This window comes from Canis lupus, chromosome X (genome assembly GCF_003254725.2).
Source record: "Canis lupus dingo isolate Sandy chromosome X, ASM325472v2, whole genome shotgun sequence".
NCBI classification, from domain to species: Eukaryota; Metazoa; Chordata; class Mammalia; order Carnivora; family Canidae; genus Canis; species Canis lupus.
The window spans coordinates 26418189-26441427 of record NC_064281.1 but is presented as its reverse complement, the minus strand read 5'-3'; the positions used below and the strand labels follow the sequence as shown (position 1 = coordinate 26441427).

The 23239-nt window shown below is 41.6% G+C and overlaps 1 protein-coding gene across 20 annotated transcripts in view; it reads left to right on the top strand.

The window, feature by feature from the left end:
- DMD (dystrophin) overlaps positions 1-23239 on the top strand; it is a 2170621-nt gene that overhangs the window by 2014527 nt on the left and 132855 nt on the right. For 16 of the 20 annotated variants that reach the window (XM_025439443.3, XM_025439430.3, XM_025439477.3 and 13 more), the window contains one exon: positions 8603-8664. In XM_025439443.3, the coding sequence (XP_025295228.1) occupies positions 8603-8664 (62 nt within the window). Of the gene's footprint in view, positions 1-2622; positions 2781-8602; positions 8665-23239 lie in introns of those variants that run through there. The other 4 variants (XM_025439520.3, XM_025439531.3, XM_025439508.3 and 1 more) reach the window with 1 other exon arrangement.

The window sequence follows — 23239 nt, the reverse complement described above, 5'->3', positions numbered from 1 at the left end:
TAAGTACATGCAACATTTAAGGGGTTCATAGACTGGAGTTTGGGGTATGGAAAAATGTACTGGGTCACCTTCCTGCACCTTATTCCATCTCATTCCTTCCTTAACCCTATTTATAGCAAACCTGTTCTCCTCTGCTGTCAGACAGCAGTGAGATTGCTTATGAGTACATAAAAGAAAAAAAATACAGATCTTCCCCCACAATAAAAGAGGCCGCATCTCCCCATGGCAGCATAGTAGAGTGGCATAGGCCTCAGAGCAAAACTCCCTGCTCCAGTCCTTGCACGGTCACATTCTCACCATGGTATCCAGATGAGCATAGCTTGTGGTAAATTCTGGAGTCAGAATTGCAACTTGTTTTTCCTGGTGGCAGAGCCCCATGTTCCATTCAGGTCTCCAATTCACATCAAAACAGGAATAACAGCTACTATAAACAATGTATTTTCATACATAGCATCATTATAGAATTTATATATGAAATGAAGATATATGTTACGGTCTTTTCTCAATGCCTTTTCCTAACAAGCAAAATTCATCATCTAACTGAAACTGACAGTAAAACAGTTACTGTGATGCCCGTGTCATTTCTTAATAATACTTTGAGTATTTAATTTCTAAAATAACATCAAGAGTTGGGAACAAGTCTTCAAGTGCCTATAACTCCAGTCTAAAAAAGAACTTAAAGATGTATTTTTGAGGATTGCCATCTGTCAAATTTAAGAAAACAAATCTGAATAGCGATTTCTTATTTTCCATTCTTTTTTGTTGTCCAACGAATGGTTCCTAATAGTTTTCTAGGTGAACAGTGAGGAAATAGACTTGAGCCTTTCTATTCTAGAGAAACGTATCAGCACTCCTGAATCTTCCGTGGGCAATTTAAAAGTGCAAAACAAACAAACAAAACAGAATAAAATGAGAAAGGAGAAGCCTGACAAAGCACAAGTGTTGCAGACCTTTAAAGGATTGATTTCTGATGTGTACAAATGCCCAGGCCGTGAGGTTTGTGTCTTTTCATTGAAATAAACATAAACAGTATTTAAGTGATTTGCCCCATTGACACGGAGATTTCGTCCCTGATTAATAGCAAAGGCCACAACTTCCTCATGCCAGAATACTAATCCTTCTCCCCCAACAAAGACAGGGGCAGACCTAGAATCTGCAGCTTGATCAAGGGACAACCTCACCCAAAGGGAATCCTAGTGTGCCCCCCTCAGACCATAATAGAAGCTGCCTCCACCACTCACTGGCACAAAATTGCTAAAAGACAGCATTAATAAGTCTCAATTTAGGAGGCAAAATGCCAGCAGAAGGGCTATATTTGCTTTAAAATAGCAAAACCAATCCTACCTACACGCACAAGTCTTCTGTGATAATGTTTACATTTTTATTTGGCTTGTCAAGGGTAATGAAGAAACTTGGCACCCCTTTTCTCTTGTGTTCATGTAGTTTAGTTCTTGCCTCTTTCGTCCTGCTGTTGCAGACAGTAAAGGGAGATTGGTGTCCACTGTGTCCCTTCAGCTCAAACGTTCTATGGGGAGAAAACGTGGAGCAAAAAAAAAAAAAGAGGATATTTAAAAAGAAAAAAGGGGAACACGTTTTAAACTGTAAACTGAAGTGGAATGAATCAACCAGAAGAGAGAGTGCAAAGGAAGTAGTTGAAAGAAGATAAGAAGAAAAGCGGGCCAACAGAATAAATGAGCAAAGGGAGACAATAAAATCACTAAGGGAGTTCATCTTAAAATACTCGTGGGACTCTCATCGAAGATCTTATGTGAAGGTCACGAAAACTTACTGCGCTAATGAAGGCTTTCTTTGCAGAATATTCCCAGGCTTGGAATGATTTTGCATAGTTAACCTGCCTCGTCATATGGCAAACTTTAAGATTAGCAACATTGGAACTGTCCAGGCCCTGCCACTTTGCCCATCAGATGTTCCATTGGAAATGGTTTCCTTTCAGATTCCTTGAAAATAACAGCAAAAGACCAAGTGTGCCACACCATTGGTGGTGGTGTTTTCTTCAGAGTCTATGCCAGTGGTTCTCAAACTTCAGTGTGCTCTTTTCTGAATCAGTCGGTCTGGGCTGGGACCTCTGGCATCCTTACTCCTCAAAAGTCCGCAGGCGATGCCGGTCTTGCCCCCTGTACTTTGAGAACCACAGCTGTTTGACACATACGGATGCTTCCGAAGAAGCCCGTTTAGCCCCGGACGAGCATAACCTGAATTTCATGTCCTTACAGCCCTACCACTTTAATCTTCGACTGAGGGAAAGCGGTGAGGGGAGAGAACTCTGTGATTTTTCTCTCTCAGATTCTCTGAAAAAGAAAACTCTGAGCCCGCACACTTAATTATCTGCAGTGAGGTCATTTGCACCTTGGTCATTTATTTAGGCAACAAGTAGGCTCGCTGGAGGTTTAAAGACAGTGCTCGCAGGGCGCTGTGCGGCTTTCAGGTTCCCAGGACCACCTTAAGTCCCTTCCTCTGTCGGCCTTTTCTCTTTCCTTTCCGTTTGGCCAGGCTGAGCCCCGGCGCCGGTCTCCGGGAGCCCGGGATCCCAGGTCGCTAGGTGGGGGCGGAGCCCGGCCCGGCCCCGCCCCGTCTGCCTGCAGCGCCCCCTCCCCGCCCGCCCGCCCGCGCCGGCTCCTCCGCAGTGCTTTCTGCTGCGAGCCTGGGCGGCGGCGGCGCTCGACTTTCGGGGAGCCCGGCGGTTCTGGGAAGCTCACTCCTCCGCTCGCGCCTTCCTTCGCCCGCGGAGCCCTTGCAACCATGAGGGAGCAGCTCAAAGGGTGAGTGCATCACGGCCCCCTCGGATCGCCGCAGTCCGTGCACTTGTGGCACGAGCAGTGGGCGAACGCGGGCGGCCAAAACTTGGACGAGCGCAGCGGCCGGCCGGACTCCGGGCGTCGGGGCGCCTCCCCCGCGGGTCCTTGCTGCGCCGCTGCAGGTGCGTCCCCGGGGCTTCCCCCTCGGCGCCAGGCAAGCGGGGAGCCCCCTTCCTCGCCTTTGGGATGGGCTCGGAGAGAGAAAGCTGATTTCTCGCCGTGCCCAGAGGGGACGGCGCGTTCCCCACACGGGGATTGGGGCCGCGGGAGCTTCTTGCTCCTTTCCGGGCTGTGTGGACGTGAGCCAGACCGGCTGTTCCTAAATCGTCGCTCGACCTCGCGGAGGGAAGGGGCGCGCGAGGCTTTACCTTCCATTGCGCCGCAAGTGCCAAAAGGTCAACTTTCTGCCTGATTTCTTCCGAGGATTCCAACTGACATTCCCCTTGTTGGATTTTCTACTGTGCTCCTTCCATGCCCCAAGACTTGCAGAAATCAGGAAGGAGAGAGAAAGCAATTAAAGCCCAGAAGTCCAGGATTTGACACAGAGAGAGGATCAAGGGTTTTTGTTATAGTGGGGGTTTTTTGGTTTTATTTTTTGGGTTTTTGTTTTGTTTTGTTTTGTTTTGGCTTTGCCCTCTGGGGTTGATTGAGTGTGCAATCATTTCTGGGTGTCCTCTCGTGTTTCTCCAGGTGTCTGTGCTGGTCTTTAGGCGAAGTTTGTCATTCCAGATCTGATCTTGGCAACGAAAAGGGCAGGACACTTTGTTTATCTCCGTTAAATTGGAAGTTAAGTTTGAGGCTTAAATTGAAAGGGTTCAGTTGCCTGATGGAGGCATAATATTAATTATAAAATGCTTTAACATCATGAAAACAAAATGCATCCGATTTAAGTGGCAAACCCAAGTCTTTAGGTGAAAACTACATTCTTCCCCAGCCCGGAAAGCTCCTCTTGGTCCGCCTGCTTTGTTATCCTTGTCACCTCTCATCACCCCCCCCACCCCATCACCCTTTCTCTTTTGCCTGGATTTCTTATTTCCTTGTGCCACATCCCTTCTTTGCAGGATACAGTTGCTCTTGGAGAAGCAAGAGGAGCAAATGAAACAACACGCTTACGGGAAAGGTCTCTGACCCTTGAGCACCGTGGAATTGGTTTCAGCCAGTGTTGTTTGATCTTGGATTGGACACGACCCTGAAGTGAAATTGCTTTGGCCAAAGTTGAGGGTGGGTGGGATTTAAGCCCAAAAAGCAAATAGAGGGAGGACAAGTAACAGCTGGCACAATCACCAAGGCAATCATCTTTGGCCTGGCTTGAGCCAAACAGAATAAAATGTTAAATATCCCAGGGAACAAGAAGTGGGGACTAGAATAGGATTTCTGATACTGAGATTGACACCCGCACCCCAGCCCACTCCCCACGATAGCAGAAACTTTTAAATATATTTTCCCATTCCCACCCTGCCAGTATTCCAGCAGTGCACGCCAAGTTCAACATTCAGCATGCAAATGCCAAGGTTCCTCTAGAAAAAGAGTCTGATCCCCAGATTAAAGGGAAATGATTTTGTGTGTGTGGATCAATGGGCTCCAGATTATATATGAAGCCAAACTCTAATCCTCTGCAAATCGCAAGAGAACGGTACCTTTTTATACCGCTGCATAGCGATTAGTTTCCTCCCCGGGAAGTAGTGGAGAGATATTTTTTAGAAAGGCAACTGTTTGGAATATTTTCAGTACCCAATAACAGTGGTGGCAGAAGAAATCTTATTTTAATTAGGCAACTGCCATTTCCCCTGCGAGAGAAGTAGAAATTTGTTACTTTTTGTAAGTGTTTAATGTTTGTTTTTAAGAAACTAAAAAAGCAATTCCAATAAGTCTGATTATTCCAGCACTGACAGCAGGAACAGCTCTGAGGCAGTTATAATAACCTTGCACACTACTTGAAACTAAAGAAGGTGAGAGAAAATTTAAATTGTATGGTAGGAAATTAGGTCAGCCCTGTGCTCAGTAGAGTAATACTTTAATTTCTTATTATTGACAAGTGGGTGTTGCCGGGGTCTTTCCTCACATCCAGTGATTTTGTATTTTAATTTGCATCAGGTTCCTGTCACAGACCCGAATAAAAGGGAAAGGAAAGATTATTGGAGTTTGTACATATTTGAAAAAGAGGGGAAGTCAGAGTTTGAAGGCTGTTCGGAAAGGCATATCTGCCAGGCTTTGGAACCATCAGGGCCAAAATCAATAACATTTTTTAAAGACTTTAAGAGCTTTTTAAAGATTATTTATGAAGCTCGTCACTGTCTTAATGGGCATGCAGAATTTTGATCTACGTCGAATATTGTTATCCTCAGAAGACTGAACAAAGATGTACCCGTTCACTTGTGAACAGGTTTCAGAGTTTCCTTCGGGGTTGGAGAGCGAGTTTCTGATGCGATGTGAAAAGTGAAATACAAAAAAGAGACACTTACCAAGAACGGCACCACCCACACTCCCACCACCGGCTCCCCAGCACAGCATCTCTCTCTCTCTCTCTCTCTCTCTCTCTCTCTCTCTCTCTCTCTCTCAATGTTTTCTGTAGATTCCAGGTAGACCTGAGCTGCATCTCCTGGAGTTACTGAGAATTCTCTCCTGTTTTTGAAGATAGACACAGAGTAATAAATACAGCTATAAAATTTTTGTTGATCACCAGCAAAAAAAAAAAAAAAAAAAAAAATGGGTTTGTCCTTTAAGGCAGGATATGGATAGGAGTCACGCAGATTTGTGCCTACCGGGGCCTCCTGCCCATATTCATCTTCTCTTTCTCTTCTGGGGGTTCGATATGTCTCACGAGGGCTTTGAATTCACCGCATGCTGAAAACACCCACATCCAGTGAAGCGAACATTTGGCTCATCTTATAGTTACCAAAGAATCGGAAGTCATTGGAGCTGGGTTGTCAATCGTTCTTAACATTAAATGATGATGAGATTATTTTTCTATTTGTGAGGATTAGTCACACCCTTTATTCTTTTCTTCTTTCCACTTGCGCTCACTTCTCTTGCTTGGTTCTGGTTTGCAACTGAAGTGAAACTAAGGCTGTAAAGATGAAATACAAATCTGTTTTCTAGTTACTTGGCATTGCTTAAAAAGAAAAGGGTTGCATGTTGGAGGGCAAGGAGGTAAAGGGCTTTTGCATTTGTTGGAGTTCTTTTAGCTAGGTTACTCAAGACCCTCCAGCATCACAGGTAGGTGGGAAAATGAGCCCCTGGAAAGGTCCAGTATCTAATAACCTGTGAAGTGAGGATACAATTGGGGGTTTAGAATTTCTGCTATCTTCCAGCAAAGGAAACAACACTTTAGCTAAGGACTGATGGATTAAAACAGAATTTTGGAAGTCCTTCTCACAATTTTGAACCACTGGCATAATTTCCTTAGAAAGGTAGAAATGTTGGTGGATCAAGAGTCGTGAGGTTTATTTTGGAGAGAGGCAGCTACAAGAAGCTTGCTTGCACTCCACGTGGGGATCCCCCTGTCCCTTGTATGCAAGTTTCTCTTTCCTTGGGGAATGGCGTTTGGTACAAGTCACCGTGTTCTTCCCACTTGAAGTCCATTACAGATGCTGTCTTTTCAGAGTGCCTGTCTGTGTTTCTGTCTGATTAGGTTTATCAGAGCAGACAGATATTTTCCTGGCCATCTATTGAAGATGTTGCAGTCCTCCCACACATCGTGGAGAGGGGACTTTATTATCATGCATTGTGTGTATGTATTAAGGGCCTAAATGTGTGGACACATGTGCTTTCCCATGCTTTTCCCTTCCCCTCTCCCTGGCATTCCCATATGTGTAGCCCTGGGAAATGACAGAGGCCTAAATGCAGGGTGGTCTTTCCTTGCTGGGTACTTGTGTACAGAATTGGTACACAATCACTTTCTGAGCTAAAAAACACCCAAGAACAAGCAACACTTTTTCCGTGAAGCTGCAAGCTGCAGCCTCCTTGTGCTGTGCATATAAAGTACCAGTTCCGCCCACCTCTTCTCCAGATCATAAACCAGCTTGGTTGTGGTGCTTCCTAAAACCCCGAAAGCACGGAGGACTGCATGCATCTTCTGCTCTCCTTGCCCTTTAAGACCGACGTCACTCTGGTACATTCCCTGGCCCGAGAAGCCCCTGTTGCACTCCTCAAATGTGAATTGCCTCTTGCAGAAGAGTAAACCAGAAATGAACATGTCGAGAGTCCGAAAGGGCCCTTTGCAAATGAGCGTGGTCTTGTAACTTTCTTTACGAAGTCTTCCCGGTTCCATCACTGGATGGTCAATATCAGAGGGGATGGTCTTGGAAGGTGTACAGTTTGGGGAATTTCCACATGCTTTGTGACAGATTTTCATATTTTACAAACCACAACAAGTATTACTCCTTTTAACTTTTTTTTTAAACAAGCAAACAAACAGAGGTAATTCACATGGAGTGTTTTTTGTTCTCTACAAGATGCCTTAGGCTTGCTTACCACAGGTGGATCCTCATCTATGGTGTCATCAACTAATAAAAAGCCACTTTTAGCGGCTGTTAATTTGGGGACAACATAATAATAAAAGCAACCATTCATTGAGCACCAGAACTTGCTGGTCACCTAATCCCTTAAGTCTCCCAAGTGAGCAGGCTTGCCCTGGATTGTGCAGTGAGTGGGGCACAGAGCCAGGATCCAGACCTCAGCTTGAAAATCTGTGTTGAGGTCGCTTGACCTTGTTGCCTCCCCAAACTCTTTTTTCCGGGCGAGGCATCTGCACTTGGTGTTTGCCTTGAAGAGTCCACCTATTAGGATTTCTCTCCTCTCCAGCCTCGCCCTTCCCCTGAAGATTCTCAATAGGCTGTGCCCAGGACTCCTGAAATACCTACTTTTGGGGTTGCATTTTACCCTATCAGAGCCCGTCATGTAATCCCTGAAAACTGGAAATCCGACGCTCTGGTGATTTATGCAGATGGGCCAAAGTGAGGAAAAGTATATGTGGTTATCTCTCCTGGATTTAGTCATGCAACTGAATTAGGAACAAAGGTGTTTTGTTCTTTTTGTGGCGGGCAACTGAATTAGGAACAAAGGTGTTTTGTTCTTTTTGTGGCGGGAGCTGATAGCTGGCAACTGCACTTAACTGAACTGCAAGAAATGGGGGAGAACTGTGAATGCTTCATTCAGGCCCAAGTAAATATAGGGAAAGGTGGAGTGGTGTGTGGAGTACTGAGTAAAAAAGACACTTGAGAAGTGAGACACGGGGAGAGAGGGAAGGTAGGATAGATTGGTCAGGCACTGGCTAGACCTTAAGCCCTTGAAGTGAAATGCAGTCCTCGTGGGTATGAGACCTGGATACGCAGAAGAAGGAGTAATGGAAAAATGTCAAGGGCAGTGAAAGCCAGTGAGAAGTGAGGCAATTTATTTATTGAACCGATGTTCTGTGTCTCTTTGACAGGTTTGAGTACCACTTGTCCGTGTCCCTTCCAACAGGTCTCCATTGGACAGGTGAAGACATCCTGGGTTTTGATCATTGATTACATAACCAAGTCATTTGGTAATAACAGAAGCACAGTTGCCCTGTGGCACCAAGAAGAAACAAATTCTGGTTCCCAAAGCATGCTCGTGTTGCCTTTTTCCCTTTGAGGGTGAAGGTAGCAGCCTCTCTGCTTATAAGAGACGTTCTTGACGGTGTGATGGAAGCCCTTTGACATAACTATGCCGAGTGAATCAGAAGCAAACCATGCTTTTCCTTCCTCCTTTTCTTTACTACCCATTATAAATTCTAAAGTCTCTCTCTGTGTTTTCTGTTTTAGCCACGAGACCCAAACAACTTGCTGGGACCATCCCAAAATGACAGAGCTCTACCAGTCTTTAGGTAAGGACGTGGCTATGTTTGTGCCAGGTGAAATGACCGGGGACTCGCAGGATAGTTTGTAGTGTCACGTTGTTGGTTGTCTCCATCTCATACTGGATGGTTGAAAAGGTGAAAATAATACCTTTCTACCCAAAACTGACAGCTTTCTTTTTCACAGAGCTTCTTTAAAAATAAGTTTTCGAATGTCATCGATTCCTGAAAATTCAATATACCTGAGAGGGCCAAAGGGTCTCTGTAGTTTTCTTTGCTGTGTAAAAGGATGAAAAAAAAAATACTTGCAATTTATGGCAATTGTTTTTCCCACCAAGAAAGAAAACTGTTTCAAGTTGTTCTTATTGATTTCTTCCCCTTGAAACTCAAGACAGAGCTTTTTGCCAAACCACGAATATTATGGTAGGAATTTTCTGCAGTCTTTCCAGTGCTTATAATTCCCAAGCCTGTCAGGTCATCAGCATGAGCATTTAAATGATTTCTCTACTATGTCTTGTTTTGTGTTTGTGTGAGAGCCTGAGGATTTTCCTCCCCCATCATAAGTTGGGATTTTTTTGAACAGACGCACAGCCTCCAAAGAAAAAAAAACACCCATCGTCCTAATGCTTCGTGAAAGTCCACTCCGTACCGTTTTACATCTTTGGAGAGTAATCTGAAATGAATTATCTTATGTAGTAACTAGTTGTGTGTTTGTTTTGTAATTAAAAAGTACATCTTCTGTACCACTAAAACAGTTTTTTTTAAGTCTGCTTCTTTGTGAATGCACATATTTCCAGACTAAAAGGCACAAGGAGAACTCTTTGGATTTAAAGTTACATGACAATGCCCATGGGAATCAGGGTGATCAGACAAATTTTCACGTGTGTGTGCTTGTGCACGCGTGTGTATCCATATGTGTGTGTAGCTATTGCTGCCTTGCTGCCATAGGTTCTTATTGTAATGAATTGCAGTTACAGAGACGTGGGGTAGGCGATATTAGTAAAAAAATTGTTTCCCCAGACTTTTTCTAACTATACATGAAATTAGTTCCTTCTAAAAAATCTGAAAAATACAAATAAAAAGCATGAGAAACAAAAGATGTCACTTAAAATTCTACTGGCCAGAGATTTCCAATACGTTTCAATGAATACCATGTCATTTTAGTCTTAGCAGTATGTGTGTGGGGAGTGTGGGGGTTGTATATGCATGCACATATGTACACAACACACTTTTTAAAAATTTCAAGAAAATTGGAATCAGCTAATGTTTAAGTGCTACATTTTCAGCTCTCCCAGAAGGCTTCTGGCTTACAGTGCTGCACTGTTTAGATCACAGGTGGAAAACTTAAGTGCTTAATTTTGGCAAATAAGAGAATAGAGGCTTCATCTGAAATAGGCAGCAGCTTTGCTGGGCAAGCAGGCCATCCTAGCCCTGTAATCTTAGGACTTCCCTCTTTTAAGAGAAATGAGAAATCTGTCGATCAAGAGCTCATTTGAACTCTTCTGGGAGACTCCTGATTATAACCCCAGGTTTACACAGACTCAGTCCACATGTGATGTTTTGCCTTTAATCACAGTGATGGGTCATTGTAATATTTGAATTTACTTTTACTTAACATTTTTTATTATAGAATTAATAATTGCTCATATTTTTTAAAGTTTAAAAATATAGACAAGCTAATGAACAAGAAAGAAGAAAAGACAAATCCTCTATAACTCACCTCTTAGAGTTAACTAATGTTTAATAATCCAGTGGGTATCTTCAAGAATTTCTTTCTGTATATGCATTTTCACAAAAGCTAGATAGTGCTGTTTTATAATCAGCTTTTTTTCACCTAAAGGCAATGTACCATGGCCATATTTCCATTTCATTACATTGTATTCTCTACTGGCTTACTTTTAATTGCTCTGTAATGAGAAACCACAAACGTGGTTGATAAAAAGCTAATTATGAACTATCAATGAATAGATGTTTGTACCTTCAGTAGGAATTAAATACACCTTTTAACATCTTATTTCTGAAGTTTTCTCAATAATTCAAATGTGGTGGTAAACTAAAAGCCAGTAATCTGGCGTGATTTTGGACCTTGGGCAAATCATCTGACTTTGGGAGATAATAGAATTCTACAGTTGCAGGGGAATTTAAAGCCCATTTATTACAAACTTTGAGGAAATCAACTTTACTGAGATAATTTACATATCCTAAAATGCAGCCGTCTTAAACGGTCAGCTCCAACCTCCTTTGAAATTCTGTTCTTAGCTATGCCGATAACAACCATCTTGGAAATGAACCAGTGTTGACATTTGTTTTACGTCTTTCTGAAATGAAAATTGCCAGTGTTTTTGTTGCAATCAGATGTTACTTAGGCTAACTTTTACCAAATGGTGACGCATCCAATAACATCTTCCATTTATTGAGAGCGCACTGTGTGCACTGCACGTGGATCACATCCACAACTGTTGTGCACCGTGGATGGTATCAGCATGCATATTTCACAGGGCAGTGAGATTAGGTGCAGAGAAACCATTTATCAGGGCTACACAGCTCTCTGGGGCTACACTGGGATTTGGTCAGGGTCCTCTATTACCATTTTCACTCATCTCATTGATGTTATTCACTCAGTAAAGCATGCCCATGTACGTTACAATGCACCTGCTACAAATATATACAAATTGACAGTTTCACCTGTAGATAGTTATTTGAATAGTATTTCTGGAACAAACCATTGCATTTCTGTAGACGGTGTAGTAGGTTCCTAGATGGTAGGCAGTGTTCCTTTCAGTTTTGCCGGGCACCGGCAATGGTTGGATGAATGGTTGATTTTCTTTGTTATACGTCTATACCCCTGAGATGACTTACATGATTAACTATTATTTCTGCCTCACTCACCCAGTATAGTGTTTTGAAGTTGAAATATGGGCATTTCATACTGAAAAGAAGCCTTTTATTTCTTTGTAATTTTTATATACTGGCTTATAGTTGCTATTCAACAAAGCAAGGTCCGAGTTGCTACTTTGAGTTCTAGAGTAAATGGTTGGAAGCATTCCTCTGTACTCAGTTCATGAAGGGTATCATGAAAGCAAAACTGGTGTGTGATTGGGTGTGTTAAATGTTTTAGACAATATAGGTCTAAAGTAGATCCCTTACCTAATAGAACTCGAACCTCTTGTCTGTGACATGTTGAAAATACCAAGATGTTGCTTATCCCCTCTCTAGCCCCAATTTCAGACGTTCTCCCCATTGAAGCTACAGTGGTTCACAATGCGGGAAATATTACACATTCCTAAATTTGCCCACTTCTGAGAAGACTTCCATTCTCGAACTGGCCCAAATTCCCCACTAGCCCATTCAACACATGTTTGTTAATGTCCCTTCTCCCCAAAGCATTCAAGTGTTCTCCCTCACGCTCTGCCTGCCGTCTGGACAGAATGCTGGTATAAAGCCAACAACGTTTTGGATGGACCATAACAGTAGTATTTGTGCCCTGACTGATGGAAGGCTGTGATGTTACTTCAAATGTTAATATTTGCATTCTCTAGTTAACAGAATGGTAGGTAATTTTCTTTTTCATCCTTTTTCTTGTGATTTTCTACAATGAGTTTACATTACTTACAATTAGATGTTTAGCATAAAACGTTTCTTCATCATTACCGCCTTCCTTAGTGTCCCTACGGTTGTAACAATTCACCAGTGAGAACCCACGACAGGAAAGCGACAATAGCCACTCACAAACCTCCCCCCGTCCCAACATCACATATGTCTGTATAGAATTTATGTTTAAGTACCCTGATTCCCACAGACTTTGTCAGGTAACTTTTAACACCAAGAGATCGCCTCATGTGTTTTAGTTTCTAAATATGTCCTTCCACAAAAGAGCAGACCTAAAAATTCTTAGTGGTAGAGAAGACATGCCTAACTTTTTGGTTTAAAAAAAATTAGAGATTTCATTTTAAATCATTCTTAACAGACCAAACACAGCTTTCTGGAGTGAACTCTCATCAAATGTTAAAAATATTTTGTGTTTTCACCTTACTTTATAGACTATGTACCTGCCCCTCAAAATTCTAAGTTTAAAGGGGAAAAGTTGTCAGACTTCCACACTAATACAAGAGAAGGCATAATAAGAAATGATGTAAATGTTCACAATGTGACAACCTGACAATCATTAGGAATTTGAGGATTGGAAGGTCTCCAGAAAATTCTTTATGCAACATAAACAGTTTGGCAAAAGTGTGGTCTTGTTTTCACAAGGAGGAAATCAATAAGAACAACCTAAAAACAGTTTTCTTTCAGCATTTTTCTCTGCCCCCAGTGTGGTGGGGTGAGGGGTAAATAAAAAAAAAAAAACCTAAGTTTCCCATACATATTTTTACATGGGCCTTATTAGTATTCCTATCTTTGTAATGAGGCCATGGGACCAACATGTCTAAGAATTTTCTTTATTTTTCTCTTACTTTGGGCTGAGGTGAAGCAGGTTGTTTCCTGAACTTGCTGTGATCATAATTTTTCAAGAAGCACCTTTGGCTGACTCTGCAGACAAACGCATTTCTAAAAGTTGAATCATTCCTATTTTTAAAACTGCATATTCTAGAAAACAAACAACAGGGAAAAGATCCTGCCACCCATTGGTGTCTTACAGGCAGAGTGAGGCAAGCGGTTACCGAGTACAGAGGATCTTGAGATATTTCCTACAAGACCCGCTGGGCCATCCATTTGTTGTTCAAAAGGCGTGTTCTTCATCATTTCTTAGAAGCAATAATCTAGCTGATATGTGAGGTGAATTTCAGGTTTCCTTTAGCATCTTTACAAATATAACGAAAAGACTGTTGTCCCATTATGTTATCTTGGCAATTCAAAAGCTGCAAGTCTGTAAGTCTCCAAAAGCCGTTTACAAAATCAGTAGCTGTTAGATAGTGATGTGCTCCAGGATTTATTTTGAAATATTAATATAAGACTGATTTATGTGAAGTGCCATTAAATGATAAAAAGCCTGTCATTTTCCTCATGATTTATGTCTCGGTGCTTAAGTTCATCACTAAAATTTTTAAGTAAATATTTCTTTTAAAAAGCCCTCACCCCCATAATATGTACTGCTCAGAGATCCTCGAAGAAGGTATTGCTTAGTCTGTCTTACTGGGATCTATTAATTATAAATACAAGAGAATCAGGTAGTCCTCTCCGTGGTTCCCTTCCGAGCTGCACTGTGAGGTGTTTACATTAGTGATCGTGGTGGTACAGGACAGGAAGAGCAGTTTGCAACGGGGACTCGTGGGTAAAAATAAGATAATATGAAAAGAGAATCGTGAAGCTTTAGGGGTTAGCTGAGTATTCCAAACCATTTGCTAAAAATCCATATGCCCCATATGATCTGATGTCACTTATTGCAGTTTCCTTTTTCTGCATTGCAGCCCCTTTAACCTCCAGGGTTTTCTCTAGGAGGATCAGTTGTCATCCTTGCCTGCGGTTCTAGCATGCTTTAGAAGGATCTTGTCGCTCAAATTTTGCAACCCAGGGGCAGCCCCAGTGGCTCAGCGGTTTAGCGCCGCCTTCAGCCCAGGGCGTGACTCACGTCAGGCTCACTGCAGGGAGCCTGCTTCTTCCTCTGCCTGTGCCGCCCGCCCCCCCCCCCCATAATTAAATAAATAAAATCTTTAAAAAATTTTTTGCAACCCATTCTCCAGCATGATGTTCACCCAAATGATACGAAAGCTGTCAGTTTTTAGAAATGGATTTTGAGCGTTTTAGGCAATCATAGGGAAAGTGGTCTTAAAAACTCTTGTGATTTGAAGACAGTCCATCAACACGTGGCCCTTAGCCTGGCATCTGTTGCCTGAGAAGAGCTTTAGAATGTTAAAATGAGGGCTTTGGGGATGCCTGGGTGGCTCAGCAGTTGAGCGTCTGCCTTTGGCTCAGGTCCTGATCCCGGGATCTGGGATCGAGTCCCGCATCGGGCTCCTTGCAGGGAGCCTGCTTCTCCCTCTGCCTATGTCTCTGCCTCTCTCTGTGTCTCTTATGAATAAATAAAATATTTAAAAAATAAGATAAAATGAGGGCTTTGTTTTAGGGTCTGGTGGGTCTGAGGCCGGTGGGATTCTTCAGCAGTACAAGTTAAGAGCACCAATCAATTCCCAGTTAAGTCATGAGGCTAAGAGCTTCGTCAAGTTACATGAATAGCATTATTAATAAATGAGCACAGCTGGCCAGATAGTTAGGAACACTCCATAGAAATCCTGAATCTCTTTCCTCAGTCGTCCATGAGGAGGGAATAATACCTTTGAGGTCTACAAGCTCTCCCTCTCTGTCGAACATTCCATTAAGTGCTCCCTCCAGAGGATGCTCTACAGTTAGGAGCTGCGGGATTCTGAACGACTATGAATTCCTTTTGCCTCGGGAGCTTGTCCTCATGCTTTTCTCAGCATATTATGTAAACCGTTCTCAACTAGGCTGCTCAATATTTAGCATATTCTTTTCCTCGTCTCTTGTCTCCAAATCCTTAAGTATTAAAACCTTCTGTATTTTGTTTTTCTCCTACCATAATGCCTTGAACGGGAAAGAATATCTAAATTGAGATTCCAGCTTAGGTGTGACCTTGGGCTAATCTTTTGCTTTTTCTTGGTCTCAGATTTCTGATTCAGCAGGTTGGGCAACGAATCTTCCATCTCTGAATGTCTGGTTTTAATTCAACTCCTGGCCAGAGTATGGTTTGGTCTTGGGAATGCAATGTGCATCTCTCCAATTCCTCTTGGTCACTACCAGCCTGGAAGATGGGAATCATAGGATAATCATACTCATAATAATTGTGCTTTCATTTGCATAGCACTTTACACTGTGTAAAGTTTTCAGAAATAACTGTATTTAATCCTTACATGGCTGTAAATTAGGTCTATAGCTGGCACATGACCTGAATTTCATATTAATTTGTGTCACATCATCTGTCTTGCCTTCCCCTTGAGTATAGTTCCCATTTTTGATTTGGAAAATAATGCTACTGTATCAGTGGATGGGGTAGCTGTTTCCTTCTTTCGTTTTGGACCTGAGCAGGCTGAGGCACAAGACCTGCTTTGACTTATTTGTACTGACATATGGGTAGAAGATAAGGAACCAGGTCTAGAGCACACATTTTATGGCTCCTAGTTTGCTATTCTCAAAGGAATATCCATTACTCCCAGCATGATTTATAAAACTGCTTTATCAGCATAATTAAGCTATGGAATCTCAAATGACGTTCTTTATTCCCTAGCTGACAAAGTTAGCAGTGGAGATTTACTCAGATTTGCAAAATAGAAGACATTAAGGCTGTTATAAATGTTCTTCCTTTACTAGCTGCTTATAAAAAGAAAAAAAAGAGAAATAATCTGTTCTTTTAATGTCAGTTACAATCAATTGATTTTCCCCATTTGTAAAATGGAAATGTAATTTTCAAATCAAAATTTATGGCACTTTAATGGAATATTCTTTTATAATATTTTTTCTCGTTCAAACAACTTGATTTAAAGCTTCTAATTGAGGAACATAAATAAATAGATACTTCCGATCTGCATCTTCTGAAGCTTATTTCAGAGAGGAAACTCAAAAAGATTCTCTCTCAGACTGGTTTACAATTTAAAAGAGCTGCCAAATTGTAGTTTAGTTGATCCAAATAAGAGGAGCATTAAGGTTACACCTGCAGCTCTGAAAAAAGTGCTGGATGTGTACAATTTTATGTAGCTGGGTCTGCAGAAGAAGATTTTTGCACACGGAGTAAAGGCATCTAAAAACGTGTCTGCTCTTATTCAGACACTTCCAATATTTCTTTTTTAAGCACACAAGTCTGATTACCTCTGTACGTCTCTCGGGAGCTGCAATTTTGCTGGAAAGAGATTCGGAACAGTCAGAACACTCACATAAAATAGATAGTGAGTTTTTAAAGTCTGTACCCTCTACGGTAGTAATAAAATGACCTAAAAATATTCTGAAAGACTATCTCATGACATAGTGGATGAATCATTAGCTTATTTATGAATTGGTGATATTCTGTGAGAATGTTTCAGAATTTGCCACTCTACCGTCCTGATCCCTTGCATAACTCCAGGGAAGGCCTCGTGCCCCCTCATAAATTGAAGCTTACGTAACTGGGACATACGTTATATGTGAGTGTGTGTATGTGCAAGCATGGGCATGTGTGGCACACATATATTTATTTATGTACATATTCTTTATCAAGTATCTATTTTGATGGAAAGGCGGTATTTGGCTTTCTCATTCTGTGAAGAGGCTGTCCGTTTTAGAGCAGTGCTTCTCAAACAGATGAAGGGCAATCGTTTTGTTTTTTAAACCGTATATAGGACATTACAGACTTGCAGGTGATGCTGCTGACGCTGACCGGTATGCATTCACACTACATGTCACTCAGCTGCACAGGTTCAGCGACACCCAACCTGATTTGTGCCCTGTTCTGGATGAACCCATTGATCACGCAGTTGGATGTCACGGCAATGACAGGTTGCTGCAAAAGTTACCTAACGTACCCAACTTCCATATTTGTGAAGAACCATAATTTGAGTAGCACTGTTCCAGAGTCGTTAATTTTTGAAAGAATAAATGTCAAATCAAGGGACCTTGGGTGTGTGTTGAGGGGTTCTAATTAATTGACACCAAACAAGAAGACCTAAAAAAAATTGTACTTATGGGATTTTATAGTTCGCCAGTTGAGTCCCATTGAGGCAAAGGAGGGATATATCTTCTTTCCCATTTCATAGACCTTGTTAGCAATTATTTTGGAGGCTGAAGTAATAAAATCGCCCTGTTCCAGAAGAGGTTTGTGTGTTAAGTAGCAGGGCCCTTGCTGCCTAGTTTAATGCCTCCCCCACCCACAGAATTCACTGCAATGTACAGAATGTGATAGTTTTCAAATACAAGTTTGTTTCTGTCCAGAATAGAAAACATGGTATTGTGCGCCCTTGACGTTATGTGACAAATTCCGTGGGGAACTGATTGATTATACTGTGACTGTACTCTTGTCATTATCTGAGTTTAGGTTGGGAGGTAAGGATATAGCAGCAGAGTTCATTGACTTTGAGACTGGTGAGACGTGGGTTTGAATTCGGCCTCTGCCACCAGTTCTCTGTGGCTAAAGACAAAGGCACTCACGATTTTGAAACCCAACTTCCTGATTTATAAAGTAGCTAGGATGATACTTTCCTTGGAGAGTGTTTTGAGGATTCGAGATAATGTATGTAAAATGACAAAATGTCTAACATAGTAACTTCTCAAGGAATTATAATTGCTGTTAATGATGATGATAATTATGATGATTCACTATTTATTATTCTCGGTGTTATTTTCCTATACCACGTCCTCTGTATCCAAAATCTCTTGAATTCCTGGGGTGCGTAACTGGCTCAGTTGATGGAGCACGTGACTCTTGAACTTGAGGTTGTGAGTTTGAACCCTAGATTGGATGTAGTGATTACTACTACTACTACTAATAATAATAATAATAAATAATTGAAAAAGCAAAATCACAGGGCACCTGGCTGGCTCAGTCGGTGGAATGTGTGACTCTTGATCTGGGGATTGTAAGTTTGAGCCCCACATTGGGAGTAGAGATTACTTTAAAGAAAATCTTTAAAATGAAACCCCCAAACAATAGAATCTCTTGGGTTCCTGGGTTAGGATAGCGAGGGACCCCGAGGTCTAGGTTTTCAAGCCTGACACTCAAGGAGCCACTTAATTCTTCTAAAGTTCTTTACGTCTTAACACAAGGCACAAATGTTCACCTGGTCACAGTGTATCCCAAGTACAAACTTACTTCACTAAGTGCAAATTAGAATAACACATTTTCTACTGTTTTCTTTATCTTCCTTCCAGTTCTAAAATAATACACCTTTTGCAATAGAAAACAATATACACCATAACTTTTAATCATAAATGCAAATGGCTCTTAATACATATATATGTGTGTGACTTTATAGCTCTCTTTCTACCTCTGTCTTGAAGACCTTAAAAGTTTAAACTAAAGAATCAAATACATGTCATAAAACCACACTGGTAGAGAAACATGCCCAATAATTCATAAGTGAGGAGAAGCCTGTAAAATAACGTGACGCACTAGGAAAGATGGCTGACGTGTAGTAAATGCCTCACAAATGGTGTTGGCACCATTATGGGGAGGAGGGGGCAAGAGAGTGGCTACAGAGGTAAGGAGGGATGACACCATAAGTTTTGTATGACATGTTGAGGATTTTGATGCTCAGATTTTTTATTCAGGTGACACATCCACCAGGGTCTAGCCACTCTCATTTCAAACAGACGGTATTTAATGCAGTGAATTGGTTACCCAGTTATGGAAAAGCGAAGAAGACAGCAAGGAGCCTCTGCTGTACCAGGGCTGGAGGGCAGTGGCTGGAGGTGGTATCACCCGAGCCCCAGAAGCCAAGGCTGTGTGGAGCTGGAACTTGAACCAGTGGCCAGTGGGGACCACTGAGGGAGGGCTTGACCAGAGGGAGCGGAGCCAGGAAGGAGACACAGCCACTGCCAGAGCTTTTGCTGAAGGGAAGGGAAGGGAGAAATCACCTGGCCTCTCCTCTTCTCCGGCCATCTGGTCTTCCGCCAGTACCTCACAGTTGGCCAGATTTCTCTGGAAGTGCACTGGGAAAGGTCAGAGAATGGATTTGAGAAGCAATAGGCAAATGACTCGAGTACAGGAGACCTTGTGGGTGGGGACAATATTTTGTCCATACTGCTCTGCAGGGCTGAGAAAAAACACAAAGCCTTAACTGCTTTTGTAGGGCTTTGGGATGCTGAAGTGACTTTGGGCACGAGAAGGTCACACTAGGTTCCAAGGAAACTGAGCTGAAAACCATGAAAGAGGAGGTGGCGAGAAAAAGAAGTAGTGGCGCAGAAGGCCAAACGCTAGGACTATGCTTCCATGCATTTGATTGTAGTACCTGGATTGTTTATAGTTGTTTGTGCCGAAGTGTCTCAAGGCACACAAACGCATTTCTTTAAAGCAGGACCTGTCTTCCTCATCTTTGTCACTGGTGCCTGGCGCATGATAGCCTCTGAATAAATAAACGTTCGTTGAAGGAAACACCGTAGAACAAGGGAGAGTAATTTTGGTGGGGAAGAAGACAAATACCACTCAAGGAGACAGAAAGATATAAATGATGTTTTCCTAAGGCACATTATGAAACTGGCAAGACGGAACTCTCTGGAGAGAAAGAGGGTTTCGTTGTTGTTGTTTTTTCCAGAAGGTAGATGATAAAGCCTCATGGTAATAAAATTACAGAATATCAATGAAGCTACTGATTTTTCTGACAATTTGATATCTTAGCAAAACCAGGTGAACTGCTCTCCTGGCATTCATTTTGTCCTTCTAGGACAAAAGGGAATAACTGATAACCATGGCAGTAAGAGCCTTGGAAGAGGGCACCTGGGTGGCTCAGTGGTTGAGCATCTGCCTTCAGCTCAGGGTGTGATCCTGGGGTACCGGGATCGAGTCCCACGTCGGGCCCCCTGCATGGAGCCTGCTTCTCCCTCTGCCTGTGTCTCTGCCTCTCTCTGTGTCTCTCATGAATAAATGAATAAAATCTTTAAGAAAAAAAAAAGACCCTTGGAAGAAAGGGTCAATGTGGATCTAGAATTTAAATAGCAAGGAAAGGAAGAGGGGGGAAAATACAATTTGATGTGCTACTAGCCTCATTTATACATGGGTTCCTCGGCTGAGTAAACATTTAAGAGAATGCCAAGCATTGTGAATCCTAAAGTTTAGAATGACAGGATAAGAATATTGAGGAAAACCAGGCTATTGAAGGTGTACATGTTTTTTTATGGTCTCGTTTTTGGAACATTAAGACATGTATGTACATGCCCAAAGTTTTGGAGGATGAAGTTTATGTGTAAAAAGAAAATAAGAACACCTGAAATCTCAGCACCTAGAAATAACCGCCATTTACATTTTAGAGGATTGCTTCTAGTCCTTTCTGAGTATTTTTATACAGTTGCCTAAGATAAGAATTGTGTTTACATGGTGTATCGTACTTCGTTTACCAAATATCATAAGTTTTCTTCTTCGCAGTTCCTCAGGGATGTTACTTTTTCCCCAAGTTGCCACTTTCTTAAAAATTAATTCCCATTTTTCAGCAATTACTTTGTGACAAAGTAAACACAAAGGAAACACATTCGTGTTGAATTTATGGAAATACATCTTGAAGATGCTGGAGACTTAACCATAAACAGGCTTCTGAGAAGAAAGCCTTGTCACATGTTGTGATGCCTTCTGTCCAACAAGCTACTTACATCTCAGAGATGTTAAAGCATAAAGTCAGTGTAGTCCAAAATAGGCAGTCATCAGAAGGCTGATAAAGAAAGTTTATCCACTGATAAATCTGGTTGATAAATTTAAATGGACAAACACTTGGCTGCTGCAAATACTTTAACGGATAACATTTCTCGTACCAAATATTTATGGTCTCAAGGTGACAAGGCAACTGTCCTTGGAAACTTCCAGTATTACAGGAAAATCTTTGCCTTCTTAGCAAATAAGTTTAGACAGGAACTCCACCTTATGAGGAATTTCTGGAAGTTTTAATCTTTATAATAACTGATATGTAAAAATTCACTTGCCTTTAACTTACCACTCTGGAAAAAGAATGAAGAGCAGAACGCTTTATCTTCTAAAAACATTTGTGGCTACAATTACCACGTTCTGCCCAGGGTTCTTTCTTGCACTGTCAATTAAGGCTTGTAGCCTCTTGCTCCAGATGCATTTTCTGACCAAGCTGCAATTAAAGAGTGTGGAGCTAATAATTTTTTCCACAGTCGTTTCCAATTTTTTTTCACTACTTTTCAGTCAGTCTGTGAGGAACATCTCTGTGTATAAAGCCTTTGCATATTTGATTCACCGAAGTGTAATCATGGAGTCAGAGGGTACTAGAGTTTTTAAGGTTTGGCCTGAAGCTCTCTCAAAGGTTGTGCTCATTTACACTCTTAATACATGAAAGCGCCCATCTGACCGTGTCTTTGCCAGTGGGGAGCCTTATTTTTACTTCGCTTATTGTAATAGAGAACATAAAATCATCTTATTGTTATTATTCACATATCTTTGATTACTAGTGATCATGAACATTTTCTGTTAAATGTTTACTGAGCAGTTTTCCTCTTGTGAATAATGTAAAAGCAAAAGCAATTTAAGCAAACAAAACTCTTCCAAACTTTTCTGTTGTAATGCAGACTTTTTTTATTGCGTTGAGGGACTCTTGGTGATGAGAGACTCCTGATTACATCAGTACAGGTTTTGAATTATGCCTCAGCTTTCTCTTCTTCAAGCTAAACAAGCCTTATTTCTTCATCTGTCCTCAGTGGACCTATTATCCACCCATTATGTTAGATTTTCTTATTCTCTGTGCCAACTCCAGTTTCTTCACATTTTTAAATATATGCAGAGCTCTGAACTACAGTGGTTCTCTTAATAAAGGGCTAATCAGTTATGGGTGGAGGAGGGAGGCTGCTTCCTGCCTCTTGAGTAAGGGAAGCTTGTACATATGACTGGTATGGACAGTTTACTTTTGCAGTCTTCTGTGAGGAATTCTTTTCTCCATTAATATAGAACACTTAGAATGTCCCAGGTCCTGCTTTGAGTATTAGGGTACAAAGAAACATAAGGCCTGATTACTGTCCGTCTCCCAAGATGGTGTGAACTGGGGTGTGCAATGGATCTTATGATGGGATAGAAGTCCTTGCCTGTGAGGGATGCCTGGCTGGCTCAGTCAGAAGAGCATGTGACTCTTGATCTCAGGGTTGTGAGTTTGAGCCCCATGTTGGGTATAGAGATTATTAAAAAAAAAAAAAAGCTTAAAAATAAAAAAAGAAGTCCTGACCTGTAAGAGCGAAGGGCATTGCCCTAGCTCTACCTGTAGCTGATGAGGAACCACTGAAGTCCTTTCTGTCTTTGGAACTCAAACGACAACGATGTTATCATCTCTTATTGCTTATGTAATAGGTTTTTTTGGTTTGGGTTTTTTTTTAAGGATTGATTTTATTTATTCATGAGAGACACAGAGAGGCAGAAACACAGGCAGAGAGAGAAGCAGCTTCCTGTGGGGAGCCCAATGCAGGACTCGATCCCAGGACCCCAGGATCATGACCTGAGCCAAAGGGAGATGCTCAATCACTGAACCACCAGGCATCCTGTAATAGTTTATTAATGCTAACATATACCCATTTTGTTTTTCAAGGCAAATTTAAATGTCTCAAGTTGGAATGACTGAAGGTTTAGATTCAACCTTGCCTTCTCTCTCTCTCTCTCTCTCTCTCTCACACACACACACACACACACGGCTTACATTGCCGAGTATCTATTTGTGCAGGGATTCTGAAAAAGCACATGTCAGCTTCACAAGTTAACTTACTATCTTCTTTAGGGAATAACATTGACATTCACGAAATAAAATTGACATTAATAAATGCTATAAGACTATACTAACTTACATAATATCAAGGTCAGATGTATGGTATCTTATATAGGTAGACAACAGTATTGATTAGAATCACTGGGGAAGGCTATTTGGAGAGTAGAGCAGAACCATTGTTCTAAGGAAGGAATTTTTATAAGACTTAGGTAAAT